General features: G+C 33.6%; 1 protein-coding gene across 1 annotated transcript in view; it reads right to left on the bottom strand.

The window, feature by feature from the left end:
• Positions 1–5663: 5663 nt before the first annotated feature.
• The window catches only part of LOC145695116 (zinc transporter ZIP1-like), a 269278-nt gene continuing 253735 nt past the window's right edge, over positions 5664–21206 (bottom strand). Inside the window, exon 2 of the mRNA XM_081772035.1 lies at positions 5664–11855. Coding sequence (XP_081628161.1) covers positions 11614–11855 — 242 coding nt within the window. The 3' untranslated portion in view covers positions 5664–11613. The remainder of the gene's footprint in view (positions 11856–21206) is intronic.

The following is a 21206-nucleotide window of genomic DNA, read 5'->3' as shown; positions in this document are numbered from 1 at the left end:
ATCGTCCGTCCTTTTAAGCCTACAGGATATAACCATAAGACATAAAATTGAAAGATTTAGTTCTTGATTCGCAATTGAAGAAATGTTCTTTTTAATTAAAACATTTAGAAATATTTTCTGTATTATTTAGTTCATAAAAGTAAGTATTTCCCATTTTTATCAACTACGGCGAAGTCAAAAGGAGACCGTCGTATGTTTGACATGTCCGTATGTGTGTATGTATTCATGTCGATTAGTTCCACTGTGAAGCTCAAAGGCTTCAACTGATTTATATAAATAAGGTATCGCTGGAGTTGTGGTGTCAGTCCTGCTCCTGACAACATAGAATAAGTGATGTCACAAGAAAGTCAATATTGTGGACGTCAGCCGCCATTTTACCTAAGCTGAATTTTTTTTATTTCCCCATATGGTATCAAATTAATGCTCTCATCACGAAGATTACGAATATATTATAAAGAGAGGAAAGTAGACCAATAAAATTAAAGAAAAAGAGAGAGAATTTATCATCTCTGTGTGTGTGTACGTATTCATGTATATACCTTGCTTTAAGTAGTGATATTGCACTTCCATGAAAAGAATATTTCGAAATTCTGGAGGATAGATTGTGTTAGATATTATCGGCAGCTGGGACAGTAAAGACTATAACGCATTTCCATGTGAGGAACACCACACCCTCAGTGTTGAATTATTGTAGCTCACAATCACCTATTTTTCGTTTCAGATACTTTACTGTATTGTATATTTAGTTTACTGCAAGGCGCAGGCAATGAAATTAATTACAAGATAACGACTTTTAAACTTGAGCGAATGAGAAAGCCGAGATGTACAGGAGTTTCTTGTGCTCGGCGCACCTGTGTATTGTACATGGTGAGCTGAAATAAAGAGAGGGTATTCTGTTCATTAGTTCTTCAAAAATAGTAAAAAAAGAAGTATTCCATAATTATTATGTAAGAGTTATACGACGGGCAGTAAAAAGTTTCCGGAATGTTGTTACAGTTTTTGCATTTTAACGCAATCACATTGAATCTTCTACAATACAATCCTTAGGATCCCTAATTACGTATTTGACAAGAGAGAATGGGTCATAACAAGCAGTGTACGAGTGTGTAGCTAAATGGATGAGTTTGTAAAGATCAGTTGGCGCAATGTTGCAGTTCGAGCAACGTGCAAGTACATGTTCAAATTGAGAAAATCTGCTTCAGAGACTTTGATAGCCTTAAAATCAGTTTATGGTGACAATGTTTTAAGGAAAACAACCGTTTACTAGTTGCTTTCAAGATTTAAGAGTGGACAGGAATCGTTGGAAGACGCATTGCATAGGTTACCGTCCTTATATCCCTATACCATCAACCTCCAGAAACGAAGAAAGTGTTGAAAAGTGAAACAGTTTATCAGATGAGACCAATGAATGACAATCGACGAGTTGGTACAAGAAGTGGGTATTTCTCATGGATCCATTCACGCCATTCTGTCTGAAGATTTTAAGATGAAACGTGTCAGTGCAAAGTCTGTACCACAGCAGCTGAACCCAGATCAAATGGAATGTTGGAATTGATGGCTTTCGAATATTTCGAGGAAAGCACGAAGAATTCGACGTTTCTTAAGAAACTCGTTGCTGGTGACGAGTTCTGGGTGATCGCTTATGACCTGAAAACGAACAGAATGGCAACAACATTCTCTCCCCTAGCAAAGAAGTCACAATACGTGAAGTCCAATACAAAAATGATGCTCATTGTGTTTCTCGACATCGAAGGTTTGTGCACCATGAATTTTAAATTTGAGTGAATGGGAAGACAAAGGAGTTCCTTGTATTTGGCGCGCCTGTGTATTGTAGGTGATAAGTAAAGACAAAGAGAGGGTATTCTGTTCATTAGTCCCTTCAAAATGATAAAAATAAATATGTAAGAGATTATACGACGTACGTACAAATGATTACAAATCAAAATAGTGTTATTATCTAAATTACTTTGAAATTTCGTTCTCTAAAAATACAAATTTGTCAGTATTCGCTTTTCTCATTTAACTTTTTAAACTCCTAAAAGAATATCCAAAATTTATAGACACCAGTATATAACTAGATTCTGGACTGTTACAAATTCATTTTGTATAATTAGTGAATAACTCTTTACGTTTTGGTGCAAAGATTGCGATTCTATCTCTTGTCTGTAGGAAGTTCCACAAGTTTAAATTTTTTATTATAATATTTACGGACGGCCATATTGATGACGTCATCTATTACAATATCCCTATCTATTACAATATTATTTATCTCATCCTATATAAGTAATTAACTTACATGACCTAAAGACAATCTGCTGTGGTGGAGAAACTGTAACGCTCACGATAACTTTCACTTAACGATGCAAGAATAACGTACCTATGAATTACAGCTGCGTACTCACCACACGGCGTCCTCTATAAAATCACGTAACTCTTTTGCGTTAAATGTTTAAATATATTGCTCCCGTTTAATAGAATATAATAAGATCTACAATTTTTGTTATAACAATATTTTCACAATTCTTCATAATTACGGAGGTATTCAATTTTAAAGTTTAAAGCGATTCTCAAAAAAATTAAGAATGAATCTGCAGTCTGGTGACCAAACTTTTACAGTCACGGTAACTCCCAACTCAATTTACCATAGAGATTCATACCTACTACGTTATGTTAACTTGCATGCTTGTATCAAGAACTTTTAGATCAGCATCTCTCCCAGTCTGCTTCGTGACAATAGATTCATGCAAAGTAAATAAGCGTCTAGATGTCGAGATATGTATTGGATTCTTACCTTAATTGACATAGGTCACTACAAAAGGATCGAGAGTACATATTGTGGAGCACTGCATTAAGAAAGTTGCAAAAGTGGTAGTTAATTCTAGTCTCATGGTTTTGGAAGTTGATAGTAGGTACCTGTCTTTGCAATTATAATTACATTCAAAAAGTGTTCGATTACGTCGGAACGGCTATGAAAACTTGCATAATAAATTTATAAAATGTTAAAAGGAATTTGATAAAAAAAAAAAAATGCTGGAGGGATTAGATGTTCTGGTCAGACGTAGACAGTGGTTTGTGATATAAACAGATTTGTAGTGAAGAGTGATGACTAGATATTTCGGTAGATTCTGGAATGGCGTTGTATGTTTACGATAAGGTACATATTGTGAGAATCCAATACCAGCCCCACCGGGGTTGGTCCAGTAGCAAGAAGAAACGAATGTGGCTCCAACTAGTATTCGCAAAGTAATTCAAGACTTTTAATGTATGCTAGTTAAATGAAATGAAACGAAGTCTTTCAATTTCACGTCCCACGCTTATGCTGGCTAGGCTAAAGAAGACGGTGATGATGAGAAATGAATAGTGGAATACAGTGGAGGAAAGGGAGAACCCCGAGAAAATCAACGTATACGGTGTTTGTCCACCACAAAGTCCACTTGGCGCGAGCTGGGATCGAACCAGGAGTGAATTTTCTACCACTGAGCCATCGCGCATGTTGCTTACAATATAAGCGTGAAGATATTGAATGTCTTGCAGATGTGCACTTGCTGTAAATTTGCAGAATACTTCCAAAACATTAGAAACCCAGCAAGTCTGGTGAAAACGAAGTTTGCACTTTCTGCAAATTTGCATACTGAGTTACTTATTCTTAGAAGTGTTACAAGTTGGCATACTTGTTGTGACAGTTAGTGTCTAATTGTTATTGAAACGTCATATATTACGTAAATATGTTCTATTTCTGCCCATTTTGTCTATAGCTAACTCAAATTTTACAATACAAAGAAACAAATATATAAGTGTAAGGAACTACTCTATCATTCACACTCACCAGAGTTTGCACATTCAGACTCATATGTTATTCCTTTAATATCGCTGTATTTCTAAAGAGGAATAATTTTTCGTGCTAGATATAAGCAGAAACATTGGTCCGAAGGTAATTCAGAAAATTGTAAGAATGACATCTACAATAGATAAGAATAAATTATGTTGAACTACTACATTGTTTACGTTTTACATAGAGCCAGGAATGTATTTTTTAGTTTACTATTGCAGTAAACACTCCGAAAACAAAAGGTGAAGAAAAAAGTGTTTTGGGATTTAAGAAATGTTCGTTCTCATATGTACATTTACTATGGATACAAAACCAATGGCAGAATACAGTATCATGAATAAAAATTGAAAATAATTTGAAAACATATTTTTGCATCTAAAGTGTTAGTTATTCCGCATCCTCACTTTTCTTTGTTCTTAGTCGAGAAATGGAAAATGAAAGACATGAATATCACTGAAAAATTTACTTTTAGAACGTTTTGTATTTGGTAAGAAAGCACGAGTATTTTGAAATCCGTTTTGTAGAATCCGAATTACGATGTGACTAATAAAATAATGCAAATAATACTAACATCCCATGCAGTAAACGTAGCCAACACCTAGTGGCTCACTTGCTGGTAAATGTTGATCGTCGATATAGGGACGCGTCGAAGAATTGCCGCATCCCTGCCTCTACATCATGAAGTGAAAAATACCAAAAGCAACCACAAGTGGTTGAATGTGTCATACATTGTACATATATATATTGTACAAAAAACCACATGTGTTTAGCTTGATTTTTCTCCATTTTTAAAAATGTGGGTTAGACCACTGTTGCGCTCACCCCATCATATAATTGTATGAATTTAGGTGGCAACTGTCCCGATCATTAGAAAGTGAATATGGAAGAACTATGATATAAAGTAAATAAATGTGCATCATTTTGTAATAAAATTACATGACGAACGCATTTTATCTGAACCCAACGGTTATCGTAGAATATACATGATTAAAGTAACACTCTGATTAGCCAAATAAAAAAAGGAAAAAAACCCTCAAAGATTGATTCCTCTACAAGCGATGTTTTCTTTATCGCCTCCGTGGCGAAGTCGGAAGAGCACCATAAGGTTGGTGGTTTGCGCCCACCCCGACGTATTTTTTTTTTTTTTAGTGTTTTTCCAGACACCTCAATGCAAACAAATCACTCATATAAGCGATTTAACATATTTTGGGAGAGTAATTTTGTAGTTCATTGGCGTTTCTTCGCGTCTATGCCGCTGGTGGTATAATTTTCAAAACGGAAATGGGGCCACTGCGGATCGTCACTCCAGGCCGCCAATTTCTAGCGAAATATCGCTGGTTACTCATTGGTGGTCCACCGACACTTAAGGCATGGGAAAAATAATGCCACAATTTCATATACGTAGTAAATAAAACCATCTAGTAACCTAGAACAACAATTTCTAAGAAAGAAACTATTCATAAAATTAATTATATATATATATATATATATATATATATATATATATATATATATATATATAATCATGGCATCTTCTATGTATTACGAATACACAGCCTTCTCCGCTCGTCTAGTGGATACTACGTGCCTCTTTGATGCATGTGGTCCCGATTTCGATTTCCAGTGGGAGAACACAAAATTAATTTCATAATAATTTATTTTCATTGATCATCCGTCTCCTTTAACTTAAAGGGGATGGTCGTGGGACATTAAATTAAAAAAAGAAACCTTTTTTCTCATTATGAATATAGGATTCAAGGCTAAAACTGGTCATGTAAAATAATATAAAAATAAGAAATGGTGTCACAAGTAAGGAAAGAATAACAAAACAATGTATTTTTTATTTTTGTATATTTTTCAAATTAATTTTTCCCTTTATTACATTTTTTGAAAGGACTAGATAAATCTGCACAAAATTAATAAGTGCAGCATTTACTTTTCTATAACATACACTATAATCTTCTTATAGTAGTTAACACATTAATATGAAAATAAAGAAGTCCACAGTACACAATCTATCAGAACCTTCAACTATCTATCTATCACAATGAAAATCTGCTATATTTTGGGTATACATCAATGTTGATACATGGTGAAAAGGTAGGTGTCATGGATTTTCATCAAGTAAGATTAAAATATACTTTACATTCATTTTGTACACCGAACAGAAAATATGTCTATTATCTTAAAAAAAGATCAATAGAACTTTCAAAATGAAACTTTGAAGACACTAGTTTCTTGTATGGTGAGGATCAATACACACATATCACGTAAGTATTCTTGGTAGGTAAGGCAGGCTTGTAAAATAATATGCTACTAGCGTGTATTGGTAAATAAGTCGGAAAAGCACTTGCGAAAAAAACTATAATGCTGAAAAAATTGAGATTTGTTTGCAATTGGGGTTCAGACTTAAATTATGACTGACGTGAAGTTATTTGTATCATTTCGTGTAAAAACTTCGGAAACGAATTATACGAAGGTAAGAAATCGTATAGTTCAGTTCCAAATCAAAAGTTAATAATGTTTGGATTCTATCTCTACATATAGTAACAGAGGGAAGAAGCTTCGGAGGTGCTTCTTTCTTATATTACAACGAAGAACTAATATTACATGTGAAAAGAAAATGCAATGGAAACAATGCGTACATGTCAAAAATATCCTTGAGAGCTACACAAAAACTTATTGTCATTATAACACATACCTAGATTACAAACGTTAACATTTGCATTTTGTTTAGTGTTTATTATAACATATTTACTCTATTTTTGTAAGTATTTGAACGGAAAAACTAGTATCTTGTTCATTATAGCTTTGGAAATATTCTACAATATTACTAAATCAAAACTGACCAAAGTACCAAATATATATTAATAATATTTGTATAACACTTTTGACAATGTAACACGTTAGACACGTTATGTAATGAAAGACACTTGAAAATACTTAAACTTACTTTTAACGCATATTTAAATTATTACTACACTTTTTAAAAATCAATAATGTTCAGACACTATAATAGTGTTCACTTCTCTTACAGTTCTAGAGATCAATTATTCACAGATAATTAACATGTAATTAATATTGACATTCATATATTCAGTAGTTACTGGCAAAATATTAATTACTTAACGAATTCTTATCAAATATCTGCCACCAAAGTGACTGCATGCTTAAAAATTCTTTTCTACGATCATTTTCTGTCTTTTCTTCCCTAAGAGTAGTTTGGCACCACAGTTTTATATATTCTTTTAGTGAGACATATTACTATCAATTTAATGCCCATCCATTTCTCAAGGAAACTGCTATACTCGAGACATCTTAACTCTATACAACCCGATGGTAAAGACTTTATCGCCGGTAGATTAAGAAACTATAACTAGAAACGCCTCATCAAACGGTTACATGGTCAAAGGTAAAACGTAAGAGATAAAAATTATTTTTTCTCAATCACTTATTGTAAATACAAACCCCATTGTAAATGCATCATTGTAGTAGAGCTATATATGATAGAATAGTTTAAAAATTTATCACAGAAATGATGTGAAATATGTTATTGTTAGTTAAGATATTTTTTATTAATACATTATTATAGATTTTCTATAATTGAAGGAAAAACTACATTTGAAACGTCTTTGACTATCACATACAACAAATAGAACTGCCATATAGGTTTCAAATCTATTTAAAAAGATATTAACGATGATTTCTCATTTCAAATATTGATTTGATTTGAAAATTTCTTGACATTATCATAATTAATTGATTTCGTGTTTAAAAATATTTTAACTTATTTCGAGTACATGACGTAATTCTTTCTCGACTATGGTTTTTCTGTGGTTATCAGGAATATAACACATCAATACTTCTTGTAATGCGAGATACAATAGAAGTTGTTGTCAGCAAATATAATTAGTAAAATTTAGGCGACGTAAATATCCCTAACATGTTGATTAATTTTTAAAATTTGACTTAATCTACTTTGTTATTTAGCCTAATATTGAATACTTACTATTCATTGACTTCGTTGATGTTAGTATTATTATTATTATTATTATTATTATTATTATTATTATTATTATTATTATTATTATTATTATTATTATTTTCCTGACAGATCATTGTTAGTATTGAAGACACATTAATAAGATTTATCAGCACAAACTATTTTTAAAACACCACATGAAAGATAGCCCTGAAAAATATAATAACCTGGAAAGAAATTGTACCCATATGCCAATAATACCCAATAACTTCAGCTTTCCATTGCACATCCCAATTTCAGAGAAATTTCAACACCTCACCCAGGTGAAAGTCGTGAGAACATCTTACAAAACGCTGGAAGGCATATTTGAAAATCCATGACTACCGTACTTTTTCTAAAACATTGACGATAATATTTCAGTACATTTCAAACATAGTATTAGGATTTTATGGATTTCGGTAACTGTAAGTCATCACACATCCATTTGAGTTATGTGTGATGAGAGCAGTTTGGCACAAAATCACATATATTTAAATAATCCACTTGGTATATATGAACATACATACACACACACACACACACATACATACATACACAAACCAATTACTATATTCAGTAATATAAGTGTATGTTTGTAATTTGAGATCAGATTACTACACCAACATTTAATGGCTATTGACCAGAGAATTAAGGTAACATTTTTGAAAAACAAGCATAGATATAATTAAAGAATAGATTCTCTGCAAATAAATCCAATTCATTCGAAATTATCTCTGACTTTTTATATTGACATTTTGGCGTAAGAAAGAGAAAAATCAATTGATATATCGACTGGTGTAAAACTCGCGTCCTGCTCTGCGAGGGCTGTTGATCCTAGATGTAGAAAGAATACGAAAACATATTATGACCTTTAAACTCTGGGGTCTTGTTTCAGAGGTTAGGCCAGGCAAAAATATGACGATCTGGTATATAAATGTATGAACGTCCGAACCCCGGCACTCGAACCAGGCTTACGCACACTGGATTAGTTGGATGATTTTGAGTTTAGTATTCCATTCAGCACCGAGGCTATATGAGATATGGATCTACAGCTTAATGTGGGATCTGAACCACCTGAACTCCCACCAGAAATCAAAAAGAGATTTCCCGTGCCAAGGCGTATACACTAACCTCTTAGCCAGAAGATCATATCTTTACCAGGCCCTACAGGCGAATAAAGGCTCCAAAAATTAAATAGCATATTATGATTTCGTCTTTTTTATATCTAGCATCACCCCACTGAGTACAGGTGCGAGTTTTAGGCCCCTCTATATAATTCTTATTCTTTATGATTCTTTCTCGCTCGTTCCAACATTTAAAACTGTATTACTTTATTTTATTTTCTATAACGCGCTCTTGTATCTTTCTGTCATAAATAACATCATAATTTGACATTCACAACAGAAATAATAATACTATGCAGAAGTTTGAATTAAAAGAAAAAACTGATATCATACTATATCATACTGATACTTCAGTTCGTCATTAATGAACCACATGAAAATTTTCCTTTATAATTAACAATTTGATTTTATATGGATTTTAAATTTTTTGACTATCTTTATATTTTTGTAAGGTTACAGTGAAATTAATTTAACATTTAATATCATTCGCAGGAACAGCAGGTAAGAGCAACATATGCTGAAACATTAATTAATACGCTGTTCTATTTGTTAAAAAATAGCAATTGATGTTTTATGACACTATCACACACATGTATAAAAGATTCTCAAAGTTAAGAGAATATTTAGTGGATTTACAGAATGTTTTTAGTTTAACATTTAAAGTGCAAGTACTGCAAAATAGAGCACAATACATTTAAACCTACATATATGTTCATAATTAATGAAGTTAAGATTTGCCTACTTCGTGCATCGCGTTGACACAAACAACTTTTATCACACTTATATATTGTATTGTATAATCTACTGTTGACTTCCATGAACCGCTAACAACATCTGAAAAAATACACACTTTCATATTACAACAACTTTTAACAATACAGTACACATGAAAAATAAGTTGTAACTTCTATCAAGAATTTGTATTAGATAATGTACAGTAACTAAGCAATAAAGGATACTTACTTCAGTCTTACGATAAAATAAGCACCTCCTACATTGGTATGTAAAAGTGACATAGATGCTATGAAACTTTTTTTTTTTTTGGAAGACTCATAGATCAAATGTTACATTAAGCTTTTGCAGTGTAATAGCATGCATTTTTTGTTTAAATTGAAACATTGACTAGTAATGATAACCTATCTAGTGAGATTTAAATCAAATGAAACTATTAAATCAGTATGTTGTACTATGAATGGTATATTGTATTTTGATAACGTAAAATATATCCAAAGGATGTACAGAATTTAACTTTTATTTATGAACAGAGTTGTTTGCTGATTAGGTTTACACTTTGAACTGATAATTATTTTACTGATTAAAACTTTCATTTAATTTGTAAAAGATGAGCAAAATGCTACAGATAACTATAATGATTAATGATAAGTTCATAAGTTTCGATGCAACCTGGTAATGAAGCTTGATCAATAAAAATATTCAGATACAGAGAATACCAAAAATTCTGAAACCACATTTGATTAGAAATTCATTGCTAAAAGTTCCAAAATTTCCTGCAATTACTTTGAAGTCAAAGTATAGACAGAAAACGTTTGTTACTTTTTGTTGTTAAAAATCATACAAGTTTCATAGTTTAGTGCTTTGAAATAGAACCACAGATTTTTTTTAGAACCGTGTACATACACAGACACTATCATATGCTTCTATTTTGATAGATAGGTGGGTTTAAGTTTTAAAGTTTTCGGATTATTTTTTTAAAAAAATACTTCACTATATCTCATTGAAAATCACGCACTGGGCAGCCATTTCTCAGTTAATGAGAACGAATCCTTTAAGGTTGAATTTGATGTGAAGATATTAAGTATGATCATACAGCTATTACTCTGCATATATGTATACTAACAAGAAGCACTTGTAAATACGCATACGCATTCGACTTAATAACAATGGAACGACATAAACAATTTCTTTATATAATTAATTTACTAAAAATATTCGTAAATTGAAATTGTGTATTTTCTTTTTACTATATTCCTAAGTATTTACTATATACTTAAGGTATGTATTTTATTAGTTAAGTATTCAGATGGGCCTGCCATCTATTCTGCATAATTGAGAAAGAGAATATATCAATCAAGTTTGTAATTGTAAATTACCATATATATATCTACTAGTCACAATTAAATCATATATATGTGTGTGTATGTTTTATATCTAATGTATTTCGCTCAGTACGTAAATGCAAACATGTTCCAAATCACTATAGCACATACATTAAATATAATGAATTACATCGCAATATGAAAATGATCAAAACTATTTTATATATAATTAACTATTTTTAAATGAAACTAATAATAACACAATTCATGTTGATTGTGTTAAGTTTTCGTCATTTCGTCTATTCTTTCCTTGCGTAAAAATATTAAATTATATTATCTTCTGTCTATTATTTTTATAACAACAATAACAGTATTTGATAGATTATCTATTCCTAAGCAAACAAATATTCTGGAACACACTTGCGCGGCGAATGTATACATCGTACGAAGTCACACATTCATTTAACACATCTACTCCAAGCACTATACTTTTTTTATTTTGCATTTTTAGGAACACATTATTTCACGTTGACCGATTAAACAAAAATAATATATTTCTCACATTTTTTGTCACTTCTTTTCTTAACGGTGATCATGGTCGTCATGAGAGTGATCATGATGATGGTCTGGTTCCGAGATACCCGAAATCGCCGGGGTCAAGGTGTTGGTCAAGCTGTTAGTCACTCCTGTGATGACTTTCTCCGTCACATTTTGAATCATTTTCGTCACATGATCATGATCGTGATCATGATCGTCGTGGAAGTGACCAGAGTGGGAATGGTTTTCGTCGTGATCATGTTCGCCATGATGATGGTGATGCCCACCTGAAAAGAGAGAGAAAAAAAGATTATTATATTTACTGTGTTGATTTTATAACATCACAATAATCATTATTTAAGTTTACTATGATATCGAATTACTGGAAGATTGCTTGATACTCATTTATTTTCATAAGACCGAATTCCGCTAAACTTTTTGCTTTTATGTAAACATTTTCTCTTTAATAAATACATAAAATTACATTTTTCTTCCTTTCTTTTTTCGTCCAACATACTTTCATGATGTTTCATAATATATTTCTTTCCAAACAATGGTCTAACCATTTTTTTTGCTTCTTAATTGTTTTCAATATTGCTCATTTTTCTCTTTTCACGGTTCCACAATACTTCCATTTTTGGTTTCTCCAGTTATTATCCCTTAAGTTTTCTTGTTTATTAGAATATCAACAATCAAAAGAGGTAATTTTATTTTTGAAACTGAAATTACTTTGTATTATCTTTGATCTGTCGAACAGTTATTTAAATTCTGTGGTTTGAATCTAAAAGAGCCAATGTCACTTTTTGGAAAAAAGGAGATATTCTTCAATTTTAACGTCTATAAATGGATGATTTCTTGTGCAAGAAGCTTTTCTCGCACAAGAAAATATCCATTTATGGGCGCTAAAATTGACGAACATCTCATTTTTGCCAAGAATAGTAACATTGGCCCTTTTAGATCCAAGCCACAGAATTACATTTGATGTTCCCCAAGTTTTAAATTTCCTTTCTAATAAACTCACGTTCAAAATATTGCAATACTCCTCTATTATTCAGAAATTCTACATTAAATTCTGTTTGAAATAAATGGAATGTGAAGGATAATAACACATTTCGATTATACAAACTGCTTGCAAGTAAGTACATTATTCAATATTACTGTAAAGAAGTTAAATAATACGATCTATGGTTATGAACTCTGAACGCAGTTTTCTAAGAGTCAATTTATAAATCCTAAACCTTATACCAAAGGTTATAAATATAGAAACAAGACATAGAAGTTCTTAGATGATTTATTTCTAATGCGTGACTTGCGACCATTGAACGAACAAAGAGAAGAAGGAGTGAAATTCAGTAATTGAGATGAGGAAATTACTTGGATGTCAGTGTTTTGTTGTTTAGCACTACAGAGTACAATCGGTTGCGTGCACACTCGAACACAACTCATAGTTCTTGAGCATGAAATTTGTTCCTTTTTTATTACTATTATTTTACATTACCAGACACCCTTACCGGTAGAAATCTCTAGAGCGTTACAGTCGCGTTGATAGTAAAGACCGAGGTAATTGATTTACTTTTTATTTTATTTTATTATTCTTATATTTACAAATGATGCTTCATACTGTGGCGTGTAAAAAACCTTGAAACTACAATAAAATGTTCTATGATCTCCAAAGTGCAGAGATTGTCGAGGCATACTTCCGATGCAAGTGCTAATACTGCAGTCGTTAAAACTTTCTAGCACGGAAGCTGGAAATAACCTTCTTTATATATAGCAAAGGATGAGCACTATATTTGTGTGTGTGTGTGTGTGTGTGTGTGTGTGCTGTAAATGGATTTGAATTAAGAAAGACCTCAGCCCGCAGAACCTTGGATAATCACATGTAAAAATAAAATCTAAGTTACGAGCTATTGTTCCATTTCCGTAAAGAGAGTCAAAAGGAAAATTGTATATGCTTAGATAATAAATTATAAAACAATTCGTTTAGATGAGTAAAAATAGAAGAAATGATCTGCTGGTCTTTTAAAATTATTCATGTCATATACAATTGAGAATTGCTACAGTAAAAATATTAACCAGTGAATCTTCTAGTAATGATTATCCGGGCAGGTAATCCTGTTATGCTTTAGTATATTCCTGTACTATTCTCATACAGAATGCACATATATGAAGAAAACACCCCACTTTTTCAAAATATTGTTTGGACATTGCTGCTACTAGGAATATTGGGAAAGAGTATTAGACGTTCAGAAAATATTTCAGAAGGAAAATTTTAGTCCTTTAGTCCTTAGCCCTGTGTGTGTATAAGCTGCTAAGGCGAACATAATGGTAAGCGCACTTAATGGTAAGGCGAACATAATGGTAATGAAATTGAGTTTTTAGGCAGAATAGGTTGTGATCGAGCCACAGAAGAGCATGTAGGTAGTTTAATTTCGGAAATGTACCTGCATATGGCAAGGGGAGTTTGTTATATGTCATTACATTAAATTGCATGGGAATCGCCAACATTCTTTTCCAGTTCACTCAAAAGTTAGAAAATTTGACATACTGTGTTCGCCCGAACCGCTCAGATTATATATCATAATGAATGTAGTATTGTTTATTGAGTATGTCATATTTACTAGAAAAAGTAGAAGTACGTAGCATTGTAAGAGGATATTCTCCAAGTATTTTATGTATTTATCCTATTTGTGGCCAAATGGTTAACACACTGTCTGTGGATTTGATTTCGAACTTGGTTTCTGATCGAAGTACCTTAAATAAAAACTCATGTATCGAGTCGTTTGCACTTTACAAGATAAATTTCATGTAACAATGTCCGGTGTTGAGAAAGACGTTAAACTTTGATAATGTTTTGTGTGAATATTTGATTATAATTTTAGAATATTACTAACACATAAGAGCTATACGCTAGAGCTTATGTTTAAATAAGCCTTAGATCCATGGAATATTCATGAATTTATGAATTCAGGTAACATTTTAAAAGGATATTCATGGAATGTAGGAGAGTCCATCATACTCGTTTTCATAAAACACCCTAGGAATATACTAAAATATCTTAATACTCTTAGTGAATCTGTTAAGAAGAATTCATGTATGATTATTAGAACCTTAATAGCATGGGCGAATGAAATAAATTGAGACGTGACAAATAGAAAAAGCAAGAACTGGCGAAAAGAGAACCAAGATGTGTAAGTAAAATGTATAAAAAGAAACAAAACAATTAAATATTAGTTCTAGGACATGTTGATAAGAATAATTTAGAAAACAAAGGCACAATAATAAAAATGCATCTTCGTGGAAAACTAACACTTGAAAGTATGTTACCCAACATTTTTTAAAACGTTTTGAAATGAAACTCGCTGAAATCCTGTTAATATATCACTCTTGAAAGAATATACTTTATCCTCACTAAGAAAGATTGGATTCTCTATGTTCTTTAATACAATCACAATAGGTTCCGGTTATGACATTTAATTAATGGCAATATGCAAAGAAGAAGACTTGTGGGTGCAACTCTTATATTAGAGAAGTTTCCCTCTTGAAATGCCTGCAAACAGAAATATATCAGCTGATTCCATAGATAATGTCATTTTTATGGTAGCTGCAATAACGCAATCCGGCAACCGAATAGTGAAGTAGACGGCACTTACCATAGCACTGTCACGTAGGACAACTCATTGTACAGCAGTGTGTAAAAGGAGAATGATCAACTCCACGTTTTGGAATTATGGCTTGTGTTTGATCATGGCAATGTCGGAAGTCACATACAACGTATCATCCTGTATGAATTTCACAGGGAGACTCAGCCAGAGGAGCGGCAGAAACATCAATCGACGCATACGGTCAAGGTGCTGTAGATGTGCAGAAGTGGCAGAGATGGTTCTGAAGGTTTCGGCTTGTGAACACAAGTTTCACCAATAAGAAGGAAGTTCTATGCAGCTGGACAACGATGGAGGCAAGTTTAATGCAAACTGTTTAAGAACTGGCCAGCAAACTCCATGCTATCCATTCAACCGTCCGTCGTCATCTGTAGGCTCTTGGAAGCTCGGTAAATGGATACCCCATGCGTTAACGTCTCCACGAAAAGCAGCAGTGAGTGAACATATGCAGTTCTCCGCTCATCTGTCACAGACGTTCACCATCCCTGGACAGAATGCTGACAAGGGTGAAAAGTGAGTCCTCTATAATAACACTACGCGAAAATGCCAGTAGGTACTAAAGGGAGAGCGGTCCCAAGAACTGTGCATAAACAGGACCTTCATTCATGCAAAGTGAAGTTGAGTGGTGGAACATCCGTGGGATAATCTATTTTGAATTCTTTCCAAGTAATGAGACAACCAATGCAGATGTTCGATGTCAGCAAATTGAACGCCTACGTACTGCATTTTTAGAATAACGGCCTGCTTCATTTCATCTTAATGGTGCTAATTCGCAGCGATAACGCGTGTCACACACATTACAAGAAAGATTTGTTTAAAATCAAGGAATACGATTAGAAGAAAATCCTTCACCCGGCTCTTTCACTAGATCTTGCATCAGAAGACTACTGTCTTATTCGCAGCATGCAAAACCACCTTTTCGGGAAAACATTGTAAGATGACGATACGGCGAACAGTTATCCAGTTCTTTGCCTCCAAAGTGGATGACTTCATTCAGTGGGGGATTAAGTTAGTAAGCTTAACAACCATAAAGGTCTTACACATCATTTACACTCTAATAACGGTATATTTATACTGTAAGCATACTGAAAGTAATGTGCAAAATCAAGTCATCTTCATACAACTATAGTATTCGGAATGGTAATTGTATAGCTAACAGACTCAGTTTTGTTTATTACTTTTCAAACCAAATGATTTTTGTTTCGTATATACAAGATTACTCATCTCCATTAGTAGGGTACATTTATGATGGGAGTACATATGGACTGCTTGGATGCCAAGTGGCTTAACTTCACAATTGAAATTTTTCTGGAGTGAAATTCAAAGTTCAACGTCTCATAAACAATTCACATTTCTTTTGTTAACTAAAACAATAACTATGTAATTTATGGTTTTATCCTGTATTTTACTGTTTACAAAAATCTCTTAAGAAAGTTACACATCTACAGATGTGAATGAAAGCATTATCCACTTTTCATTTTATGGAGTTACGACCCTTAGCATTTAAGCGGTCCATATGGTTCCGGTCCTACATTCATCTGTAAATCATTATCTCGTATAGCTTCAGTATTGAAAAGGGATGTTAAGTCCTAACCAATTATCAATAAGCTAGATTAATTGAACATTGAATTAAGCATACTTCAATAAATGCGTATGCTTATAGTGCTACTACTAACAGACTCACTAACGGTAAAAGCACATTATCATAAAGCAAAAATTATTTTTCTCTTCATGAAAAACGAGTAAGGTCATAATGTTTAACTTCTTGTAGATAGGTCATTGTGCTTACAGGGTACAACGTGCATGCCAACTAGAGAAAAGAAAGAAAAGAATCGCATATCGCAGCCTAAGATCCACATTATCTTACTCACGCTTTGCCAATAAAAAAGTCAAAAAGCCTTGCGCATCAGGTCTTAAGAAGTGACTGCCCAGCCGGAATCGTGATTCCGTCGACTAGGACAAGTTTTTAAGTTGTCCAAAATTTGCAACGTCTCGAAAATTCGCTAAGCTCTATTGAATAATAATTAGAGAAATATACATATATTTTATAATAAATGCATATTTGCATTATAATGATAGTAATAACCGGAGAAACTTTTACCTATAAATCTTGGTGCTTGCTTTATTCAGGAAGAAAAATTTATTACCTTGTACGATTTCTCAGGTGCCCAAGTGGCTGAGAAGTTCAAGGACTTCAAACTGGAGAACTCTCAGTAGTTATTAACTCTCACCTTCATTCACTAAGCTAGATGGTAATCAATTTGACTTATGATGTAAGAATTTCTATGACAAAGTTTTACGTGATGTATACAAACACACATTCCACTGATGATCTATCAAGAAAAAGCGTAAAGAGTTATATTTTTTATAGAAGGAGTATGACGAGACAAAATACGGTTTCAATGACACGGCAGAGATTTTGCGTTCCTCTATAAAGCATTTCGTTCATCTCTATTGTATACCTTAAGTAGAGTTGTGTAATCACTATTTATTATTATTATCAAGTAATTAAAATATCAATTTAAGATATTCATGTACAATACGAAGCAAAAAACCTGCAACATGAAAGTTTAAGTTCATTGTGAAACTACGCCAACAACATAGGCAACCAACCTAACGTCTTTGTGGCACTGATCACGCCAGGATAACCTTCGGCTTCGTCTCCCTGCACACTTCGTTTGGAGCAAGAAATGCATAGACCACGTGACTACAAATCACAAATTTCTCACAAGATGGAGTAATAGATTGAGGTTCTTCTCATTTCTCTTCTCATTTTACATCCTCAGTTTTAAAGAGAGAGAAAGAGAAAAAGGTCAACTTGATAAAAACTAAATAAAGAGGAATATGCGAAATATAAAGGAAAAGAAAACGTGCGCATATATTGACAAATGACACATGCACTTCAAAGGAGACCACCTCAAATTTGGTTATGAACCATATATAATAACTGTGAGAATCAGCAAACCACATATACATAATTACACACAGTTAGTGTTATATAACACATATTTATTTAAATAAATAAAAATGCTCGCAGAGAGCTGAAAATGTCTTTAAAATCTCAACCATAACTGAAACAAGAGATTACTTCTCTATTGTTTTTCTTCGTAGCATCCATCTACATGGAGAAATGAGAAGAAGAGAACATCTTAAGAGATTCGCACGTATACAATATCGGAAACTGCTAAATGGAAAAAATTACAGTCTTTGGATGGGATTCGAACCCAGAACGATAGTATTAGAAATCCCACACTCTACCGATGTAGCTAGTCTGACAGTAATACCCTGTTCCTCCATCATTACCTATGAAAGATGGAATGGAGTCTGCAGAAAACTACGTCTAACATGTCCACGACAGACCGCCTATAACCTATGTCTAATTGGTACTTAAAAAAGCTAGTTCTACACGTGCATAGAAAAGTAAAATCAAATGAGTAGTTAGTACACATCACTTTGTCTGTCTCACTCTATCTCTGACTGTAGAAATCGAGGAAGAAGAAAAAAGTATAGAGGTGAGAACATAGGAAGAACAAGCAAAAATATAAGTTGCATGAAACTGAATATCAAGGAGAGAGAGAGAGAGACATAGAGACAGAGAGAAAAATAGAGGAACGGAGCAAATGATTTAATATACATCGGAAAAGAAGGTTCACAACTGTGCTATACATTTAATGTATTGAATACTCTGCAGGCCCGTATCCACGGGGGGCTAGGGGGGCCGGGACCCCCCTAAACTTTGGCTGGCCCCAATAAAGGTTTCACGATAGGCTTGCAAATGAACTATAATATGGTGATGAAGTATAATATGATTGGGTCGGGCTCCCCCTAACTTCGGCCGCCCCCCCCTATATTTTTGGGCTGGCTACGGGCCTGATACTCTGTTTCTTCTAAATTGCTTGCTAGATGATAAATATTAATTTGTAAAAACGTAGCAAATGCCCGCGTTGTCTTGTTTTGTTACTGTTTCAGTAATAGTGGAAAACGTGGTTTATGCAACATAATAAATTACTAATTTTCCCACAACAATCATGTAGATGTTGTTGATGATTTTGAGTTTAACGTCCGTTCAGCAGCGAGACTATATGAGACGTGGACCTACTTATTAACGTGGAATCCGAACCATATGAGCTGCTGCCGGGAATCGAAGCAACCATGTACTGTTGGTAAGAAATTTGTAAGCAAAAGAAAAAACTGATCAGCAAAATACATAAAACGATAGTCCTGCAAACTATTACTTAAAGAGAATTTATTGTAAAGTCAATACATCCATGTGGCGGTATATAGTCGTAAAGTGATTAGAAAACTTAATATTAAACTGTCGATCACATTGTTTTACTTATTTGAATTCAATGTCGTATAGATTCGGTTTTAGCTCTAGATTTCAGCGTTCTCACTTCGATTCTTAACTTGTTGGAAATATGCATTAATCGAAATTATAAAAGTATACGAAATTTAACTAGCTAAAAGAAGAGAATAACATAAAAATCCGGATTAGAGTACGTCGTCGCCAACATGTGCTTTTATTTCAGGGAGCATAAAGTCGAGAAGATCAACATTTTCTTTACCATTAAGTCGGCCTATAATTCGATGGATACCACCTCAACCTGCAGTCTCGCATATCCATCCCCAACAGTGAATCGTCACATGACCCATTCGCGCTGAACGGGCCATATATTGTGGATCAAACCGTCTTCCAGATGGGCGATACACACGTGTTGGCCCAAAGTTTCCAGTGGAAAATATTTTCTCATCTGTAAAGACAACAATGCCCCAGTGACAAGTAATATTTAGCTCTGCAAACGCCAGTCTATCGACTTTGTGATCTTCTGTCAATCTCTCCTTAACAGCAGCCCGGAAGGACCTTAAGCCTGCGGCTCGAAGTCGCCGTCGGACTGTAGTTACATCACCTGGAAAGGCGGTAGACTGCTGCAGTTGTCGGGCACACATGAAAGGCTGTCGACAGCATTGACCAACTAATCGTTGGTCTTGTGTCGGTGAGGACACTCGTGGCCGACCACTTCCAGATTTTCGAGTTAGACTTCCAGTTTCCTCATATTTTTTTCCACCATCTGAACGCTGTTGCACGATGCACGCCTAATCGAGCGCCTGCTTCAGGAACACTCAATCCCGCATGTTCAATAAGAGTGATAACACTCTCACGTACAGAATGATCATATTGCGCCATTCTTACACAAAAGTAAAAGTGCTAAAAACGTCTTTGAATATACGATAATGCACAATATTGCTATACATGACGTCGTATTATGAAAAACATGCGCAGAAGAAGTAGATGTGCCTGTAATCAACTGTTGTTGCACGCAAAAATACTCACTCACTGTTAGTAACAAAATATTTTCCATTTTTTTTAAAAATCCAATACATTAGAATATAGTAGCAGTTACTATCTTTCAAGAACATAACTTCCATCGAGTGGTGGGTATAAACAAAAGCTCGTAACTATGCAACAGTTAACTTCCATCAAAACCCCCGAAGCACTTTACAGATTTAATCTGATTTATTTGTGCAATTTAGATACATATAAGATTACAACTTGTCTGGGAAATTTGTTCATACTCGTCTAAAACAGTTCTATTCTATTATTCGCCACTCGTATACATTATATGACAAACAACAAAACAGAAACAAGTAAAGTGCAAATACTCTAGACAATATTTTTCAAAACGTACTAGAGAATTAAGATATAGCCGAGCGGTTTAGTAGAGTAGTCTACTACCTCCGCCTTCTCGTGTTCAAACCCACCTGAGGTTTGTGTCTATTCTCTGCTTTCTTTCTTGTGCTTTCACAACGAACGTTTTTTCTATAATTCCTATAAGCTATGACTTGCAAACACTAAACAAAATACACATGTTTATTGTAATACTCTAATCCGGATTTTTATGTTATTCTCTTCTTTTAGCTAGTTAAATTTCGTATACTTTTATAATTTCGATTAATGCATATTTCCAACAAGTTAAG

This window comes from Thermobia domestica, chromosome 1 (assembly GCF_964235325.1).
Source record: "Thermobia domestica chromosome 1, izTheDome1.hap1.1, whole genome shotgun sequence".
Classification (NCBI taxonomy): Eukaryota; Metazoa; Arthropoda; class Insecta; order Zygentoma; family Lepismatidae; genus Thermobia; species Thermobia domestica.
Note: the sequence above shows the minus strand (reverse complement) of the source record. Positions and strands in the feature narration are given on the sequence as shown.